General features: G+C 46.3%; 1 protein-coding gene across 2 annotated transcripts in view; it reads right to left on the bottom strand.

Moving 5' to 3' along the window:
* The window catches only part of MPPED1 (metallophosphoesterase domain containing 1), a 419,956-nt gene that overhangs the window by 275,006 nt on the left and 123,572 nt on the right, over positions 1 to 21,378 (bottom strand). The window contains exon 3 of one of the 2 annotated variants that reach the window (XM_029600130.1): positions 1,190 to 1,415. In XM_029600130.1, the coding sequence (XP_029455990.1) occupies positions 1,190 to 1,415 (226 nt within the window). The remainder of the gene's footprint in view (positions 1 to 1,189; positions 1,416 to 21,378) is intronic. The other variant, XM_029600131.1, reaches the window with a different exon arrangement.

Raw genomic sequence — 21,378 nt, forward strand, 5'->3', positions numbered from 1 at the left:
CAATATTTAAATTAGGGCTCACGTTGTTGAGGAGGCGCTAGGGGCAATTGCGCACCCCTAGTGCCTCACTGACAGCACAAGCTGGAAAGAGGTTCACTGTGGTGGCTGTCCACCGGTTAAGAAAATGGACGCTGAATTTATCAGCGTCCCGTTTTCCTAACCAGCGCACATACAGGGGTTAGGAAAATGGATGCTGATTCAGCGTCCATTATCCCAACCTGACTATCGGTACCAGAAGGAGTGTATAAAATCAATATTAAAGTGTCGGGCACTTAATATTAATTTATTCACTCCTTCACTTATTGCGGATTGGTCCTTTTACTGTCACAGTGAAAGGACCAATCTCCTTTCAGAAAGCTGTCCTGAAAGGGGATTGGTCCTTTACCGACAAATGTCAGTGAAAAGGACCAATGGGCATTAAGTGAAGGAGTGAATAAATTAAAATTAAGGGCCCAACACTTTAATATTGATTTTATACACTCCTTCCGGTGCCGGTAATCAAGTTCAGAGAATAGACCCTGAATTAACCAGCATCCATTTTCCAAACCCCTGCCAGTGCTTTTTTTAAACTTTTTATTTTTATTATTTTTTTTAAGAGTTGTTCCTCCTACTTAATATCCCAAGGATATTAAGTAGGAGGCAGTACAGAAAAGCAGTTTTTCTGCTTTTCTGTACTAGTTTTAGTAGGGCTCAGCAATTAACGCCTGCTCCGGGCAGACATTAATTTCTGATCGCTAAAATGTGCGTCCTAGACTATTATTTTCACTCCGCGTTGCACGTGCGTTATAGAGGCGCTAATCCCCTTATTGCAATAGGGGATTAGTTAGCGCCTCTACAACCCGCGTCCAACTGCAGGTTATACAGTGCGCTGGGCTCAGTGCACTGTATTGCATCGGCCCCAAAGTCAGACATCTAAATCTTTTGCAATTGACCCCTTAGAAAATAAATAAAAAATAAGGAAAAACTGAAGCTAAACAAATAAATAAAATAATGCAGTCACATAGATGCCTGTTTTAAAATACCCTAAAACTTAAGTTATCTCATCAAGAGATAAGAAAAAAAACCTTTTTCATGCCTGGATTATCACCCATGAAAAAAATAGTCTAAATATAGCGAATGGGTATAAAACATCTGATGACAAAGCAGATGCTAACATCTTAATTAGGTTTTTTTTAAAAGACCTACTTACCAAGGGGAACCATATATTCTAAATCCTCTCACAGTCACTTCAGAGTCCTGAAGATAGATGCAGTTTGTAAGAAGAGTCTGTGCATTTTCATAATTCTCAGGTTTTAATTTAGACACAGAAGGAAAATAGTAGAAGTCTTGCTTGATCAAGTCAGCCATAAACTCCTGGTCAAATGTGAGCTCATGATTTCCAGCTATCACAATCTTATATTCATATGGTAGACTACCTAAAACAAAAGCAAAAATAAAAATATTTTTCTTCCAGAAAATATGCACCTGAAGGATGAATGTAGGAAAAAGAAAGCACTGCCTTATTAAAGTTACTTAATGCTGTAGCCACCCCTTTTTTGCTTTTTATTTCATTCCTCCAAAAAGCTATTTCAAAAAAAATGTAAATTGTTTTACTTTAAAAGCAGATGAATTGAAATTGCCACATTATAGAGATTAGACAGATATCATTATATTCAATATCATGATGTCAACAAAGCATACATATGCCCAGCCATAAATAGAAGCAAATATTTAAATGTGTTATAACTGTTCTATATATTTTGAAGCTAGGTTATACAGAATTAGTTATTACACAGGCCCGGTGCCACCGGGTGTGCAAACCGTGCAATTGCACAGGGCAGCACACCCAATGGGGTGGAGTCGGGAGCAGGGAGAGTCCCCATGCTGCTGCCAATGGACCTGATCCCACCAGCGGCGAAAGAAAAGGAAGCCCGTGTTGCCACCGGTGGACCCGATCCCTACGACAGCAGAAGGAGGCCCATGTTGCTGCCGGTGGACCCGATTCCACTGGTGGCAGAAGAAGCAGAGGCCCATGGTGCTGCCGGTGGACCCGATCCCACTGGTGGCAGAAGAAGCAGAGGTCCATGGTGCCACCAGTGGACCCAATCCCATTGGCGGCAGAAGCAGGAGGCCACAGCAGAGGAAGCTCTTCCTTCAGCTCCTCCTCCGGTGGTGCTTCTCTCAAGATGAGAATACAGAAAGTGCTAGCTCCTCAAGTGTTGAATTACTGTGGTGCTAGGACAGGAAGAGGAGCTGCAGAATGGCTTTTCTCCACAAAGCAACAGGCTAGCAGCAGCAGCAGAGGAGGAATGACCCATAGACCCCGACTACCTGGTCTGTATGTGTGTGTGTATGAATTGGAGGCTGCCTAGAATGAGTGGGTGTGTGAATGGGAGCTTGCCTGTGATGGTGTGTGAGTGTGTGTGTGTGTGTGTGTGTGTGTGTGTGAACGGGAGGCTGCCTGGTATGGGTGTGTGTGTGTGAACGGGAGGCTGTCTGGGATGGGTGTGTGTGTGTGTGTGTTGAACTCGAGGCTGCCTGGGATGGGTGTGTGCGTGTCTGTGTGTTTATGGGAGGCTGCCTGGGATGGGTGTGTGTGTTTATGGGAGGCCGCCTGTGATGGGTGTGTGTGTGTGTTTATGGGAGGCTGCCTGGGATGGGTGTGTGTGCATGAATAGAGGCTGCCTGGGATGGGGGGGGGGTGTGTGTGTGAGAATGAGAGGCTGTCTGGGACAGCTGTGTGTGAGTGAATGGGAGCCTGCCTGGGATGGGTGTGTGAATGGGAGCCTGCCTGGGGTGGGTGGGTAGGTGTGTGTGGGTGTGTGTGCACATGCATGCATGGGAGCCTTCCTGAGATGAACAGGGTGTGTGTGTGTGTGTGTGTGTGTGTGTGTGTGTGTGAGAGAGAGAGAGAGAGAGAGAATGAAAGCCTGCCTGGGATTTGGGTGGATATGAATGGGAGCCTGCCTAAGGTGTGTGCGTGTAAATGGTAGTTTGTCTGGGGAGGGGGGTGAGAGAGAGAGAGAGCAAATGAGGGGTGCAGGTAGATTCCAACCTGCCAGCAGCTGAAATGAAGATGAAGGCCTAGGGTTGCTGGTAGATCCCAACCAAAGAAGAGCTGGAGACGACTGTGGGTTTGTCTGAGAGGGAGCATATATGTACATGAGTTTGTGTGTGTATGTGTATATATAAGAAAAAGAGAAGAAAGTGTGTGCATCCCATTCTCACTACTCACAACAATCCCAGGGTGACTGGAAATCAAACGTTCTCAGGTATGGAGAGTGGGAATTTTTAAAATCCTTTTTAGTTTTATTTTTCAGGTGTAATTTGCCATGTCTGCTGTTTTGAAATATTTTATTGGTGTTTGGGACATTTAAAAAAACTTGTATTTGAGTTTTAATTATTTGATCTTTTATTCATCAACTGTTTTGAAATATTATTATGTTTTAGTATTATGATTATGTATTTATTTTATTTTTTGATTTTATTGTTTGATGTTTCAGGAATGGTGATGGTTCTGTTTTTTCATTGTTGCACTGTATAGTGTGTCTGGCTTCTTGTGGTTTCTAGTTCAGTTTTTGTCTGCACTTTTGTATTTCTACTTTTTGGTTGCTCTGTTCTGTATTTGGTGAGGACCTGTTTATGTTCTGCATGTGTGACTGAGGTGAGGCATTTTCCTAATAGGAAGTGTATTCAGGCTTTCAGAGGGTCAAGCCCACACCCATCTCACATCACAATAGGCCTAATATCATATGGATTCCAAGTGTCTTTTTTGCAGGGATTTCTGGTTGGCATCACAGCAGTGCTTATAAATATAATATGATATTTTTACCTCAGAATACTGTACTTGGATATTTTTCATGTAAAATATAAATGCATAACTCTTAACTGTAGGTGTGGAATTGGGCAGGGGGGGGTGCGTTGTGCAAGCCTATAAGGTTCGCCTGGGACCCTTGCAACAGCCATTGGTATTGGGGGGGAGGGGGTGTCTCAGTTTTTAAAGTTTGCATCACTGAAGGGAATGGGGCTTTTTTTTTTGGTGGGCCCAGGTCAGAGAATGAATGAAACTGGGGTTGGGGGGGGGGGGGGGGGGGGAAGCACAGTAATTTTCAAACAGGGCGGCAAAAAACCTAGCACCAGCCCCAGCATTACTGCTCACGATTTCTGAAGTAGGACCACAATTTCTTCCAAATCCTGTTGTATTTTAGCGACATCATTTTTTAACACAATAGATTTTCTATTCTTAAAAATGTATTCATGCCAGTCAGTAACAAGGAAATAGACTTTTACTGAGTTGCATGTATTATTTGAGTAAACCATTGAGAAGAAATGCATAGAGAAGGGCTCTCTTCCAGTCTTCCGATAAACATATTTAAAGTGATACATTTCTGCAAATTGATCTGTGTATGATTTCACATCCCACCAGAAACTTTGGACCCAGACACATGATCACCAAACATGAATATATATCCCTTTCAAGCTGTACTAATCCAACACAACCTGAAGAACACAAGGGGAAACCTGGTGAAAGCCGTAGGGTAAGAAACATAAGAAATATATACTGGGTCTGGCCAAAACAACATCATATCCAGCATCCTGTCACAGCTGTGCAGGCCAATTATAGGCAATCCCTAGAGCAGGAACAAGGCAGTTCAGGGTCTTCTGTCTAACTGGCCATCTCCCACTGAGGTTGAGCCCACAGGTTCTGGCAGCCAGCAGGATTTAGCTGGAGAGGCACAGGGATACAGGAAGGCACCTAATAAGGTAGCACTGGCTGAAGAGTACAGAAAGATGCCCACAAGACACAGAACAAGGACTGCACCAAAGAACAGATAAACAAGTAGGTAAGACAAGAACAAGGCTTAACAAAGCACAGGGACAAGGGACATGACAAAACTGTAACAGAGTGCCAGGCAAGACAGAAACCAGATAACCAAGACACCAGAAGGCCAAAACTAAGGTCAAACAGACAAGACAGAACACACACACACTCACACAAGGATGTAGAAGGCCATACAGGGTTGAAGTAATAACCAGGAACCTAGACAAGGGTAGCATGTCCACAGCATGGAGACATTGAGATGAGGTGGGAAGATGTGAGTGAGACAAGCTTTTAAAGCAGGGCTTCCCAAACCTGTCCTGTCCACAATGAATAAGCATGAGACAAATGTGCATACCATATAGTCTCCGTGTATGCAAATTTGTCTCTTGCATATTCATTGTGAATATCCTGAAAACCCGACTGGCTTTGGGTCCCAGGGCAGGTTTGGGAAGCCCTGTTTTAAAGTATGGCAGTGCTGACTCATGTGCCTTTGAGGCACGCCTGTGCAGCTCAGACGGTGGCCCACTGAGGGTCCCTGCAAGCAGGAGGGCTGCACAGCAGCTAAAATCCTTACACCAGGTCACAAGTCCTGGCAGAATCCCAAAAAATACATCCAATTCTTTTTGCTCATAACCAGGGATAAGCATTGACTTGCTAAAGTCTAAATCCTATTGCTTTATACTCGTTCGGTGAGTCATTGCTGGGCACAATCACAGCCCAGACATACACTTAAGCATGTGACTCTGGCTGCCTATTTGTGTCTAAATGTTAGGCAGCATTATGCCTTGTTCCTTAGGCATCCACAAAGTGTGATATGTGATGATATGTAGAGATGTATATCGTACCAGCAATGGTTTCCAGTATCGCTTTCGTAGAACCGTGGGAAATTTCGTTTCCTGCGGTTCTGGCCGGATTTTTTTTCAGCTGTCCCGATCCGAAACCCCCCCCCCCACCCCAATCCTTCACATTTAATTATTTGAAATCCCCCACCCTCCCGACCCCCCCAAAAAATTGCCTAAAGTGCCTGGTGGTCCAGCGGGGGTCCCAGGAGTGATCTCCAACTCTCGGGCTGGAAGCCCTTTTCCCTTATCATGTGACAGGGGCTATCAGTGCCATTGACCAGCCCCTGTCACATGGTAGGAGCAATGGATGGCCAGTGCCATCTTAAAAGGCTCCTACCATGTGACAGGGGCTGGCTAATGGCACCGATAGCCCCTGTCACATGGTAAGGGCAAAGGGCCATCGGTGCCATTTTGATTAGTGGCAGCCGACGGCGCGAGAGGGGGACATTGCTCCCGGGACCCTGCTGGACCACCAAGGACTTTAGGCAAGTTTTGGGGGGTCGGGAGGGTGGGGGATTGTAAATAATTAGATCTGAAGGGTTAGGGTGGGTTTGGGTTGGTTTTTTTCTGTGTGCTCTTTCTTTCCCCCCCCCCCCTCAAAACAATAAGAAAACCACACAAAATTTCGTGGGGTTTTCCTATCATTTTCAGGGACCCCCGATACATGATGAATTATGAAGTATCGTACGATATTTTAATTCGTCATAAAAACGATGCACATCCCTAATGATTTGTGCTGCCATATTATACTTGAATTAGAGCTAGTAAAGCTGGAAAAACCTTGATGGTAGGTTACATGGAATGCATTGAGAGGTATAAGCTTAGGAAGAACATTCATCTTCAGAATGTTTATTCTGCCCACCTAAGAAATATGATGATTCCACTATTTCAGATTTGCTTGTATTGTATTAACTATCAGCAAATTATGTTTATGTAGCTCAAAGGTTTCTTTTTAAATGTGAATACCAAGACATGTAAAGCCACTATGTATCATTTTAGAATGGAAAGATCACAAAATAGTGTGAACTATCTCAAATATAACCCAAAAGAGATACAGTAGATAAATCAAAACAAATTATGCACCGTCATCTTCCCCACTTTCATGGTCAGCCAGACTGGGATCAGGAATTACCCCTACAGAAGCAGGGTCAGACTCTGGGGCAAAGCTGGATCTTCCGCCTGGACCAGCCACCTCCCCCACAGGTTGAACCCTTGGGTTCTGGTGACTGGCAGGATTTATCCTGGAACTGGAGAAGCTGAAATAAGGCACAGGCTGGGCTGGAGACATGGCTGGATCTGAATACAGGCAGGGCTGGAGAAAATGCTGGTACTGAAGGCAATGCAAACATGGGCTTGAACTGAGGGTAAAGCCTGGACGGACTGGACATTTAGGCTGGAGACAAGGCTGGTACTGAAGGCAGGTAAATAAGGGCTTGATGTGAGTGCAAGGCCTGGACTGAAAACAGGGATTAGACAAGACAGGACAAGGATTGGACTAGGACTGGACAAGGACAGGACTAGAACAAGCAAACAATAAACAAAAAGGCCCAAACAGGGCAGAAGGCTGGGCTAGGTGAACCTAGAAATCATGAAGGTCATAAGTCAAAACAGGAAGGCCAAGGAAACCACTGAACAAGACAGGGAGGTCTGAAAGGCCATAAAGCAAGACAGGGAGGCCTGGAAGTCTACTGAGCAAGGCAGGGAGGCCAAGGAAAGCCACGAGGCAAGGTAGGAAACTAATATATAGACTAAAATCACAGAACATATAGATAGACATGATTTAATGGGACATAGCCAGCTTGAATTTACCCAAAGCAAGTCTTACCTCACAAGTCTACTACATTTTATGAAGGGGTGAATAAGTATGTGGATAAAAGTGAACCAGTAGATGTAGTATAGTTGGATTTCCAGAAAGTGTTTGACAAAGTCCCTTATGAGGCTTCTAAGAAAACTAAAAAATATTGGGATAGGAGGAGATGTCCTTTTGTAGATTGTAAATAGGTTAAAAAGACATGAAACAGAGAGTAGGATTAAATGGTCATTTTACACAGTGGAAAAAGGTAAACAGTGGAGTGCCTCAAGGATTTGTATTTGGACCAGTACTTTTTAATATATTTATAAATGATCTAGAAAGAGGTATGAAGAGTGAGGTGATCAAATTTGCAGATGATTCAAAATTATTCATAATAGTTAAATCACAAGCAGATTGTGATAAACTGCAGGAGGATCATGCAATGCTGGAAGATTGGGCATCCATATGGCAGATGAAATATAATGTGGACAAGTTCAAAGTGATGCATAAAGGGAAAAATAACCCATGCTGTACCTATATGATTTTAGATACCATTTTAGGAGTTAACACCCAGAAAAAAAGATCTTGGTGTCAGAGTTGATATTACATTGAACTTGTCAGCTCAATGTGCTATGGGAGTCAAAAAAGCAAATAGACTCTTAGGAATTATTAGGAATGGAATGGCAAATAATATGGAGGATGTCATAATGCTTCTGTATCACTCAATGGTTAGACTGCACCTTGTATACTGTGTGCAGTTCTGGTCGCCACATCTTAGTGAGGCAGAGAGGCCTGGAAAGCCACAAGGCAAGGCAGGAGGCCAATAAAGGCCAGTTTCTATGGATATAGACAATTTCGTTATACAACACTACTATTAAGCTCCAATACAGTACACCTGTCAGATGTCTCATGTTATTTATATTATTAAAAGTCCAAGTAAAAATTCTATGTGGAGAAGATGACTCAACAGATATCCACCAGGATGATGGGACACTAATGCTGTTCTAAACATTCTAGACTAACAGCGCTACTAAACTCTCATAGTATTGATTACCACCATGAATTCAATGATTTGTGCTTCTGTAATATTGATTGTGTATTTCCTAGGGATGTGAATCATGTGATCGATTGTCTTAACAATCGATTTTGGCTGGGGGGGGAGGGAAATCTGATCATCATGGTTTCTTTTTTTTAAAAATCGTAAAAAAACGTAAATCGGGGGAGGGCGGGAAAACCGGCACACCAAAACAACCCTAAAGCCCACCCCGACCCTTTAAAACAAATCCCCCACCTTCCTGAACCCCCCCCAAAATGTTTTAAATTACCTAGGGTCCAGTGGGGGGGTCCCGGTGCGATCTCCCACGAACTCCCGCTCTCGGGCCACGGCTGTGTTAATAGAAATGGCACCAGTGGCCCTTTGCCCTTACCATATGACAGGGCAAAGGTAGCGCTGTCGCCATTTTGGTTCCTGTCACCCGACGTCACGAGTGCAGGAGATCTCTCCCGGACCCCCGCTGGACCCCCAGGGACTTTGGCCAGCTTGGGGGGCCTCCTGACCCCCACAAGACTTGCCAAAAGTCCAGCGGGAGTCCGGGAGCGACCTCCTGCACTCGCGCCGTATTGCCAATATTCAAAATGGTGCCGGCGCTACCTTTTCCCTCACTATGACCATAGTGACCATAGTGAGGGCATATGACCATAGTGAGGGCAAAGGTAGCGCCGGCGCCATTTTGAATATTGGCAATACGGCGCGAGTGCAGGAGGTCGCACCCGGACCCCCGCCCTCCCCCGATTTACGATTTTTTACGATTTTTAAAAAAAACAAACCATAACGATCAGATTTCCCTCCCCCCCCAGCCAAAATCGATCGTTAAGACGATCAATCACACGATTCACATCCCTAGGAAATACACAATCAATATTACAGAAGCACAAATCATTGAATTCATGGTGGTAATCAATACTATGAGAGTTTAGTAGCGCTGTTAGTCTAGCATGTTTAGAACAGCATTAGTGTCCCATCATCCTGGTGGATATCTGTTGAGTCATCTTCTCCACATAGAATTTTTACTTGGACTTTTAATAATATAAATAACATGAGACCATAGACCATAGTGAGGGCAAAGGTAGCGCCGGCGCCATTTTGAATATTGGCAATACGGCGCAAGTGCAGGAGGTCGCTCCCGGACCCCCGCTGGACTTTTGGCAAGTCTTGTGGGGGTCAGGAGGCCCCCCCAAGCTGGCCAAAAGTCCCTGGGGGTCCAGCGGGGGTCCGGGAGCGATCTCCTGCACTCATGACGTCAGGTGACAGGAACCAAAATGGCGCCGGCGCTTCCTTTGCCCTGTCATATAGTAAGGGCAAAGGGCAAAGGGCCACCGGCGCCATTTCTATTTACGCAGCCGTGGCCCGAGAGCAGGAGATTGCGGGAGATTGCGCCGGGACCCCCCCACTGGACCCCAGGTAATTTAAAACATTTTGGGGGGGTTCGGGAGGGTGGGGGATTTGTTTTAAAGGGTCGGAGTGGGTTTTAGGGTTGTTTTGGTGTGCCGGTTTTCCCGCCCTCCCCCCTCCCCTGATTTACGATTTTTTGATGATAAATCGGGGGAATTGCTATTGTATCGTGGCTCTAACGATTTTTGATGATTTAAAATATATCTGACGATTGTTTTAAATCGTCAAAAAACGATTCACATCCCTAGTATTTCCACACTGGCTTGAGGGTATTTCTAAGCAATTGTTACAGACAGAACACTGGTAGATTCATCAGCTTAATACTCTTTTACAACATGATCTTAATTCTGACCAAGATTTCTTTTTTAATGATCTTTTTATATTGTTACATTTTGAGTTATCAGTGCTTATCTGATATCAGAGAATAAAGCTTTGTTTATTCTTTCAGCTGGCTTCTTTTCTAATGTAATGACATCATTTCATCTACAATTTTAGGTGCCATGGACTTCTATTCCAAATGTGGATAAGACTGGTTCCAGTTAGGCTTTGAGCACACAAATAAGTGTGTTGAAATGGTAAAAAATCAGCTAGTGTTGGGACTTTTCTTTCAGGAAGTGTTTGCTGCTCAGAATTTGACACATCGATTTTATAATTGCTGTGTGTTAAACATTGTGGGGCAGATTTTCAAAGGGTTACGCGCGTAACCCCGAAAACCTGCTACTGCGTGCACTGAGCCTATTTTGCATAGGCTTGGCGGTGCGCGTAAACCCCGGGACGCGTAAGCCCCGGGACGCGTAAGCCCCGGTGCACGTAAGCCCCGGGACGTGCTCGCCGGGTAGCGCGCACAAATGTACCCCGCGCACGTAGGATTAAAAATCTGCCCCAAACTGTAGTAAGTCTGGCAGATGCGACTGGGGGTATTGATAAAAAGGCCTTATTTGCTGATGTCATATTATGTTCTGGTGTGTGGATACGGATTACTGCATTTGGCCACTCGATTTCCTTGCCATATATCGTTTTGTGTAGTATGGAGAGAATTTTGAACTCGATCCTTTTGTTAATGTGTAACCAGTGGAGTGCTTTTAGGAAATGTGTGTTGTGGTCTGTTTTTTTTATGTCCTGTTAGAATTCTGGCTGTTGCATTTTGGAGTATTTGGAGTGGTCATGTAGTGGATTTGGGTAGGCCTAATAGTAAAGAGTTACAGTAACCGAACCTCGTAAAAATTAAAGATTGTAGTATGGTTCTGAAGTCTTGTTGATTTAGGAGTGGTTTTAAGCGTTGGAGTATTAGTAGTTTGATGAAGCCTTTTATTTTCATAGAAATGTGTTTTTTAAAGTTCAGTTCTGGATCTATCCATATACTAAGATTTAATAAGTATAACTTGTTTTGATTTATCTATCTCTTTTGGATGCATGGGTAAAATTAAGTTAATTATAGAAACTACAAATATACAGTGTTGTGCTCGGGGGTGGACCCTTGTCCTGGAGCAGTGGAGAACGGCTCCCTGGTAGGGACCAGGAAGCACCTGCCCCCAGGGGGCGGAGCACTGGAGGAGACAGAGGCTAGGATGAGCTTCACCACTGGAAGCCCGCAGTACCCCCGGGTGGATCCCATAGGGACCTGGGCCGCTTGGACTTAGGTGGGCCTCGCAGGGTCTCCTGGAGAGATGATAGACAGGCATGCCCACAGACAGGAGAGGAGCGTGATCGGGTTCGAGACTGGAGGTCAGAGGGAGCAAGGAAGACCAGAACAGCGTAGGCGATGACAAGGCAAGGAACAGAGCCAGAATCTGGAGATGTGGTCAATCAGGCAGAGGTCAGAATCTGAGGGTCAGTTTGAGGAGTGGTCAACAATGCAGGGGTTAGGTTCCAGAGGTCAGATGAGGTCTCAGGCAGGCCGAGGTCAGAAGTCAGGCAGCAGGCAGAGCAGTCAAGGAGCAAGCTGAGGTCAGAAGGCAGGCAGCAGGCAGGAGGGTCAAGGAGCAAGCCGAGGTCAGTACCAGTGAGACAGTCCGGAGGTACTATCTGGGGAGACAACAGACGAACACAGGAACAAAAGGACACTGGAACGGAAGGATGCAGGAACAAGGCTGGAACAGAAGGATCCTGGAACAAGGCTCAGAACACAGTGATAATCTAGCACAATACTAACCCGATTGCCAAGGCAAGGAAGTGCATGCAGGGACTTCCTTATATCAGGGAATCAATCAGGGAGCGCCGCGGAGCTAGGACCCGCCCCTGGGCCTACAAGAGGCCGGGCGGTCCGCGTGCACGCATGTAGGGGCGTGGCCAACGCCATGGAAGGCGCAGAACTCCGACGTAAGGCCTGGTGCGCAGTGGAAGACCCGGTGACCGCTGCCGCAGGACGCCGATGCCTGGAAGAGCTCACAGCTGCCGCTAGTGAGGCTGACCCGGGACCTGCCGTGGAACCAGAGAGGTGAGCAGGCCCATGCGCAGGCCGGACGCGGACGGGGTACGCAACATACAGTATATAGAAATATATGGCCCAGCAGTTTTCTGGCAGTTTAGTTTTTATCTATATCCTCCTAAACAGATATGAAATGTGTGTTAATTTACCGCAATTCATGATTGTTTCAGTTCTAAAAGCATTTTGGGTAATAAAACTGCATCACAAAGTTATTATACATATTTGTAAGCATTCCTTGTCTAATTTCAGAAAAAAATAATTTGTGCTAGGATTCTTTTCTGGTGGTATACTATTTCCAAAAGGGAAAATGTGGGATGAGATCCAGTTTTCCTTTAAAAAGTCTTTTTTTGTCCACTCACAATTTTCCTTATGAGAAGATGACTTAACAATATAGAATCCTAGTACATATCATATTTCCAGAAACAAGACAAAATATAGGTTTCAGGAATTGACACTTTCTCATTCGAAGATTTTTTTATCTATAGCCCTCCTTGAACTGGAACATTGTTGGGAATCCTTGCTGCGGACCGCCACAGCCGGGCTCTCTTACCTGCCCCGGCAGGAGCCGACTCCATCTTCCTTGCCCGGCGGCATGGGGCGGCTCTATCCTGGGCCCTGCCGCGGCATTCCTCCCATGTGGTCTCAGACGCCGCCGACATCCTCCCTGCGCACACCTTCCTAGGCACGCGCATGTGGCACATGCCGCTTCTTAAAGGGGCCGCGGCAGGAAACCTTGGCCTGGCCCCCGAAGATGACGTCATTTCTTCGGGCTATTTAAGCCTAGCTCAGATCACTGTTCCTTGCCTTGGCAATGGGTCCTACTCTTCAGAGTGCATTGCTGTTGCGTTCCAGTGTTCCTGATCCTGAGTTCCTGCCTGTTCCTGCCTGCCCCTGTACCCGTGGTTCTGCTTACTCCTGTTCTTAGTTCCTTGCTCCTCAGATTGTCTTCTTGGGCTTGACTTCGGCTTGGTTTCCTGATTCTGCTTGTCTGCTGCCCGTCCTGACCCTTGGCTTGTGTCCTGGTTCCTATGTGTCCGCTGCCTGCCCTGACCTCCGGCCTGGTATCTCGTGCTGCCTGTTCGCCACTTGCTTTGACTTCTGGACTGTCCACTGTACTCCTGACCTCCTCCAGCTTTGACCTGGACTCCCTGACACTGCTTCCTCTCTTGGACTTCTCATCGCCAGGAGACCCCCGCCTAAGCCTTGCTGGCCCTAGTATCCAAGGGTTCAACCTCAGGGGAACGTGGGTTGGTAAAGGTGAAGCCCCAGCTGGGTCTCCTGATCCTGTACCACCTCCCGGCAATGAGGACCACTGGGGGCCATCCTTCGGTGGTGGTTCCAGCTCTTGTTCAATTAGAGAATAGCCACTGCCATTAGCAATAGTTACATGGAATAGACTTAGTTTTTGGGTACTTGCCAGGTTCTTATGGCCTGGATTGGCCACTGTTGGAAACAGGATGCTGGGCTTGATGGACCCTTGGTCTGACCCAGTATGGCATTTTCTTATGTTCTTATGTTGTGCCGGCTCAAGGGTCCACAGTGCTAATAGTTTGCCAAGGCCATGGACCCAGTGGACCTGTCCCATCTACAGGCCATTCCAGCCCTGGCTCAATGACTCCAACAACAGCAGCATGCCTGGATGTGTTAGCGGCTACCGCCAAGCGCCTGGCCAATCTCCTGGACACTGCTCCCATTCCGGGGATTCCATCATCACTACCAGCACCTGCACCGGTGCCCTCCACATCCTTGCATCTTCCGGTGCCTCCCCGCTACTCCGGGGACCCGAAGCAGTGTTGTGGATTCCTCAACCACTGCTTTATACGCTTCCCTCTCCCCAACTGGCGCAGTTCACGTCTGACCAGGTTAAGACAACCTTCATTCTATCGCTACTCGATGGTAAGGCCGTGTCTTGGGCCTCCCCCCTGTGGGAGCTTGGAGACTCCTTGCTATGGGACCTCTCGCGGTGTTGCGTCAGTAGCTGCTCGATGCCCTCACTCCGCCCTCTTTACCTCAGTGGCGACTCCCTCTGGGTCTGACGGATGGCTGGCTACCGCAGCATCTCCATGCCGTCTCCTTACGGCTTCCCCAGACCGGCTCGACGCTGCAACTCCGCCATCTTGTCCTGATGCCTAGGACGCGCACGCGTACGTCCTGACTCTTGTACCAGCAAGGGCGCGAACCTCAGGGGCGTCCCCCTGAGATGACATCATCTGCTTCCAATATTTAAAGGTCTTTGAAAACGCTAACAAACTGAGTTAGCAAGGATAAGGATACGGAAGGGATAAGGATACGGATTCGGATATGGATTCGGATACGGACTCGCTTCGGCTATCCAAGCTACTCTGCCTCCTCGGACTTACCAGAGGTACCCGCTCCTCGGGGGCCTCGCTCTTTTCTTTATTTTCAGATTACAGATAGGAACCGGTATTCGCTCCTTAAGGGCCCATGTTCCTGGACACTGAAGATTCTCTACTGCCTGGAAGCTATCACTGCTACAAACAATTGTGAGTTACCATCGCTCTCTCAGAGCTTTCCCTGGAAGCAGGTGCTTGCTCCTCAAGGGCCTAATCCTTTTCAGTTCCTGAGCTTACTTGAGACCTTATGTGAGTTTTGTCATCTAGTTCTATTCATGAACTCTGCCTACTCTGCCTACTCACTTTCTACAGTTTCTCAACAGCTCAGCCATCCTGGGATTGTTGTTCCAGTACCTGAGGGACTACAGCCCTGCCGGGCATATCAGCTCACTACTGCCACCTCTGGTGGTTTCTAATAACCTGTTTAATAAAAGAACTAATGTGTGTCTGTCTCCATACTCCAGCCTAGCCGGTGGTCCCTCTCGGGGTATCCTCCCGGGAGCGTGGTCATCTGCCATCGGCCCAGGGATCCACTCACAACTATATCAGATTCATTACAGATTGCTACTCCTTAGCAAGACGATATCTGAGACACTACATGATTGCTGACTCCTCCCTCTCCAGGAGCCCGCTACACATAGCTTTCTCTACAGATTGCTCCTCCTATCTGATTGCTCCTCCCGTCAAGCATCTTCTCCATAGCAGATTCACAACAGATTGCTATCTCCTCACGGAGATCCATAACAGACTGCTAACGCGAGCATCAGATATAGAACAGATTGCTAACTCCCTAGCAAATCCAGAACAGATTGCTAACTCCAGTGGATCCGGCTTATAATATGGGATGTTGTTAACTCCAGTGGATCCGGCTAATTATGGGATGTTGTTAACTCCAATGGATCTGGCTTACAATATGGGATGTTGTTAACTCCAGTGGATCCGGCTAATTATGGGATGTTGTTAACTCCAGTGGATTCAGCTTCAACTTTGGGATGTTGTTAACTTCATGGATCAGGCAAATCTCTCTGCTTTGCAGGCTATACCGGGCCTGGCCCAACGCATCTCAAAGCAGCAAGAAACTTTGGAGAAACTTACTGCAGCATTTCAACAGCTACACACACAGAAGATACAAGGCACAGCTTCTAATCAAGAAGGTCAATTACGGGAGGTAACTTTAATGACTGCTGTACCACTGGCGGCTCCTATCCGCTTTTCCGGAGAAATCCAGACCCGGGGCTTTCTGCACCAGTGCTATATGCACTTCACTTTACAGCCACCTTTATTTCCCACGGCTCTTTCGAAGACAACCTACATCCTGTCATACTTGGATGGAAGAGCCTTGTCGTGGGCATCTACTTTGTGGGAACGCAAGGATCCTATCTTGCAGGACATAGAAGGATAAATGGACTTGCTTAAATCCGTCTTTGATGACCCTGCTCGTAATTCTGTTGCCGGTTTTGCTTTGGTGGACTTGAAGCAAGGCAACAGACCACTGGCTGAATTCGCCATAGAATTCAAGACTCTTGCAGCGGTACTAGGCTGGGACCCCAATTGTCTCAAGACTTTCCTCTGCAGAGGCCTGAATACCCGCTTGAAGGACGAGCTGGCTGCTCGCCAGACACCTGACTCGCTGGAAGAATTAATAACCTTGGCTACTCGGATTGATCACTGGTTCCGAGACAAGGTGAAGGAACTCTGGCCTAAGGTGTTACCTGGGTTGAATCAGGCTAGTACTACCACTGCACCTTGGATGGTTCCAATAACTGCTGCTCCAATAAAGATGAACCAGTGCAACTTGGTCGTGGACACTTGACCTCCAAGGAGAGATTTCGGAAGAAACGCGGACTGTATATGTATTGTGGTCAGCCCGGCCATGATGTCTGTGCATGCCCTATTCGTCCGGGAAACAGACGGGCCTAAGTCCCGCGGGAGGACTATTCTTGGGCCATATTGCGTTTTCTCCTCCGCCCTCTCTCCCAGTCTCCGTGATATGCGAACTGGCTACGGTTCAGACTCCTGCCCTGATGGACTCATGGGCAGGAGGCAACCTTATTCTCAGACGTCTGGTGGAAGACCTGAGGAGTCCCTTCGTCAAACAAGAAGATCCTTTACTGTATCACAAATTGAAGTGGGCTTTGGACGTTCCTTTACATCGCCACTTCTCCTGAAGATCTTACTGACGTCCACGGCAGTTCATCTCATGGCTGCTGATATTCATATCACCTTCTATGTTCACCTTGGCTCAAAGGCGTTCAACATTAACCGTCTTCACGGATCACAAGAACTTTGTGTATCTCCGCTTCGCACACCGATCTGGAGATCGAAACACCAGAGCATACGTGCTGTCACGCTCGTTCACTTAGCAGATGTGCCTGATGTATCACAGCACATTATAGATCCGAAGAAGATACATTTATCCGTATGGGTCAATATGTGCTGTGGCTCATCAAACACATCCTCCGAATGGATGGATGTGTTTGATGAGCCACAGCACATATTGACCCTAAGAAAATATCTCTGGCAACCAGCTAGTCTGTTCCGCTGGTAATGCCATCATCTTTAGAAGTGGATTTCGGACATTCACCAACATCAACGCTTCCGCTGAAGCCTCAATGACGTCCATAGCAGCTACTTATTGCTGCTGAATTCTACTTCATCTCTCATCCAGCAACTCTACTGGAGAGTCATCTTTAGAAGTGGATTTTGGACGTACTCTATCATCACCACTTCCACTGAAACCTTCAGTGACGTCCACAGCAGCTCTATCCATTACTGCTGATATCATCAATAACACTCTGCAAGATTCTTCCATATCTCAAGATCCATCTGTAATCTATGCAGAAGACGAATTAGAAATCAAGATCAAAGAGATTCTGGATGTTCGTAACAGAGGCAAGACTTTTGAATACCTTCAGATTTGGGAAGGCTTCGGCCCCGATTTAATCACTTGGGAGCCTCAGACCAGTATCTTGGACAAAGAGATGCTTCATCAGTTCCATCTCGCACATCCTTCCAAACCTAATCCTGGTACCCGAAGAGGAGATCGCCCTTTGAAGGGGGGTACTGTTGCGTCCATCGCTGCTCGACACCCTAACTCTGCCCTCTTTACCTCTGTGGCGACTCCCTCTGAGTCTGATGGACGGCTGGCTACCGCGGCGTCTCCATTCCATCTCCTTCCGGCGTCCCCAGACCGGCTCGACTCTGCAACTCCGCCATCTTGTCTTGATGCCTAGGGAGCGCGCGCATGTGTCCCGACTCTTGTACCAGCAAGGGCGCGAACCTCAGGGGCGTCCCCCTGAGGTGATGTCATCTGCTTCCAATATTTAAAGGTCTTTGAAAACGCTAACAAACTGAGTTAGCAAGTATAAGATATGGAAGGGATAAGGATACGGATTCGGATATGGATTCGGATACGGACTCGCTTCGGCTATCCAAGCTACTCTGCCTCCTCGGACTTACCAGAGGTACCCACTCCTCGGAGGCCTCGCTCTTTTCTTTATTTTCAGATTACAGATAGGAACCGGTACTCTCTCCTCAAGGGCCCATGTTCCTGGACACTCTGAAGATTCTCTACTACCTGGAAGCTATCACTGCTACAAACAATTGTGAGTTACCATTGCTCTCTCAGAGCTTTCCCTGGAAGTAGGTACTTGCTCCTCGAGGGCCTAATCCTTTTCAGTTCCTGAGCTTACTTGAGACCTTATGTGAGTTTTGTCATCTAGTTCTATTCATGAACTCTGCCTACTCTGCCTACTCTGCCTATTCACTTTCTACAGTTTCTCAACAGCTCAGCCATCCTGGGATCGTTGTTCCACTACCTGAGGGACTACAGCCCTGCCGGGCATATCAGCTCACTACTGCCACCTCTGGTGGTTTCTAATAACCTGTTTAATAAAAGAACTAATGTGTGTCTGTCTCCATACTCCAGCCTAGCCGGTGGTCCCTCTCGGGGTATCCTCCCGGGAGCGTGGTCATCTGCCATCGGCCCAGGGATCCACCCACAACTATATCAGATTCATTACAGATTGCTACTCCTTAGAAAGACGATATCTGAGACACTACAAGATTGCTGACTCCTCCCTCTCCAGGAGCCCGCTACACAGAGCTTTCTCTACAGATTGCTCCTCCTATCTGATTGCTCCTCCCATCAAGCATCTTCTCCATAGCAGATTCACAACAGACTGCTATCTCCTCACGGAGATCCATAACAGACTGCTAACTCGAGCATCAGATAGAGAACAGATTGTTAACTCCCTAGCAAATCGGTAACAGATTACTAACTCCCTAGCAAATCGCTAACAGATTGCTAACTCCCTAGCAAATCCAGAACACACGGTTTGTCCAAACCTTTAAACAGGTGTTTGACAAACTGGCTCAACAATCCACTGCTGCCTTTGAACATCTCCACCTTTGCCAGGGGTCTCGCTTCTTGGTGGACTACGTGGTGGAGTTTCGTCCCTTGGCTTCAGAGCTAGGCTGGTGGGAGGACAGCCTTCGAAGCATTTTCCTAAAGGGCCTGGTCTCTAGAATTCAGGATGAACTAGCTTCTCGGGAACTACCTGAGGACCTGGAGGCCTTGATCGACCTGACTGGGTGAATTGATCACCATCAACAGCAGAGCGTACGAGAGTTGAAGCCAGGGCGCAGGCCTCTATCATTGGCACCATCCATCTCGCAGCCGCTAGTGCTACCCTTGCCTCCAGAGCACACATCCTTATGCGGCGAGGAGCTAATGCAACTAGTTTGTAGTCCTCTTACTCCAGAGGGGAGACAGTGTCGCTGGTCACTTGGACTTTGCCTCTACTGCGGCAGTAAAGGCCATCTGCTGGCTTAGTGTATGGAGTATCATATACACAAGCTGAAAACTATTTTTTGAAATTGTTTTAAGGAAGAATATGGTACCTCATATATCAACCTAGCTTCTCAATATTATCAGAGAATGCTCACAACGGATGTACATAGCTTGCACAAGTGCTATTCACCAGTCAGTTTGTTGACTGTGTGACTGGATCAACTTTGATTTTAATCTTTTGTATCCACATTCTATAATTTGCATTTTTTCTTTTTGTTTTTTATATTATAAGAGACGAGACACTTATCGTTTGTGTAGCGTAGGTAGTGACAGCTTTTAACAACACCGGCCTGACCCGACACGATGCGTGTTTCGGAGGCTTCTTCAGGGATAAGACGTTTTTGTGGTGTCTACAATATAAATCAAACAAGGTTATATCTGACTCATCCAATGATTAAATCTCAGCAAAAAGTCACAAAACACTAAAGTCATACATTTACAAAGTCTGTCCCATTGCATTACGTTATAGCATGATCTCAGCTTTACTGAAAGCAGGATCCGCCATTGTTGAAACCGGGCTTTATTTAAAAGGATCATTAGATTCACAGCAAGCCATTGAAAACACAGATGGTAGATACGTGTCCCAATTAGAATCTAGAGTAGCGATGACCATTCAACGCCCGATGAGGGCGATTTCAATAGAAATTCAAGACGGGGCTCTTACAACCAGCCTTTTTTAAGGTCGTGGAAATCGCGGCAGACACAACAGATGGCAGTCCCGCAAATCGAATCGCACAGACCTGGTGTCACAGGCCCATTCCCAGTGGGAGGGTCCACAAACAAGATCACAAACGTGCGATAATCCGCCGTCATGAACATCTCTAAGCAAATGGTATCCTCCTCACAAATTGAAGTATTAAATCTTGGATTATCTTTCGTCCCATTCAAGCGCCACAATCCATTTCAAAATAGAATCTTTATCACCCATTTTGTGCAAAAACTTCATCAAATTGTACTGTGATATTCACACCGTCCCAACAGATACCTTATCTATTGTGCATCCCAAATCCAAATGGTTCCCACCCGGACCTATGTATCCAAATATTAGCACATTTCATGCCCTAGTACTTAAAGACATTGCAGATTTTGAAAAGTACCAACCAATCCTTATGTTAATTTATCTTCAGATTTAAAATCGGCACTACAATCATTATCCAATGATCCAGATATCATCATTAAGCCTGCCGATAAGGGAGGCAGTGTAGTAGTGCAAGACCGTGAACAATATATTCAATCTCTTACCACCCAATTAACAGATGTCAAATATTATTGCCGTTTACCTGATGATCCTACACCAGAACTGGTACATACTACCAAGACATTATTGGATGAAAAAGTAAACCCTTTTTTGACAAGTAAAGAATGACGGTACCTTCAAGTGGATCATCCTCTGATTCCCATGTTATATGGGGTACCCAAGGTCCATAAATCTCTAGATAACCCTCCTCTTCGACCTATTATTTCAAGTAATGGATCAGCATTAGAAGCATTGGCTATTTTTTTGGATTCTTTTTTACAACCTTTTGTCAAACAAATGCACTCTTATGTGTAAGATACTTCACATGTTTTGACGAAACTAGAAGTGGTTCTACCAACACCCTCCACTTTATTATTACGATGGACATCATATCATTATACACTAATGTGTCCCAAACAACAGCATTGGCTATTGTAGAAGAATGCTTAAAAGATAGTATGGAAGGGGGATGTATCCCTTTTAAATTCATTTTTGAAATTGTGCAGTTAGTGCTGCAACATAATTATTTCCAGTTCAATGGCAATTTTTATTTGCAGGTTCACGGCATAGCGATGGGGTCCTCAGTTGCCCCATCCATAGCTAATTTGGTTATGGATCAT

This window comes from Rhinatrema bivittatum, chromosome 4, assembly GCF_901001135.1.
Source record: "Rhinatrema bivittatum chromosome 4, aRhiBiv1.1, whole genome shotgun sequence".
Lineage (NCBI taxonomy): Eukaryota > Metazoa > Chordata > Amphibia > Gymnophiona > Rhinatrematidae > Rhinatrema > Rhinatrema bivittatum.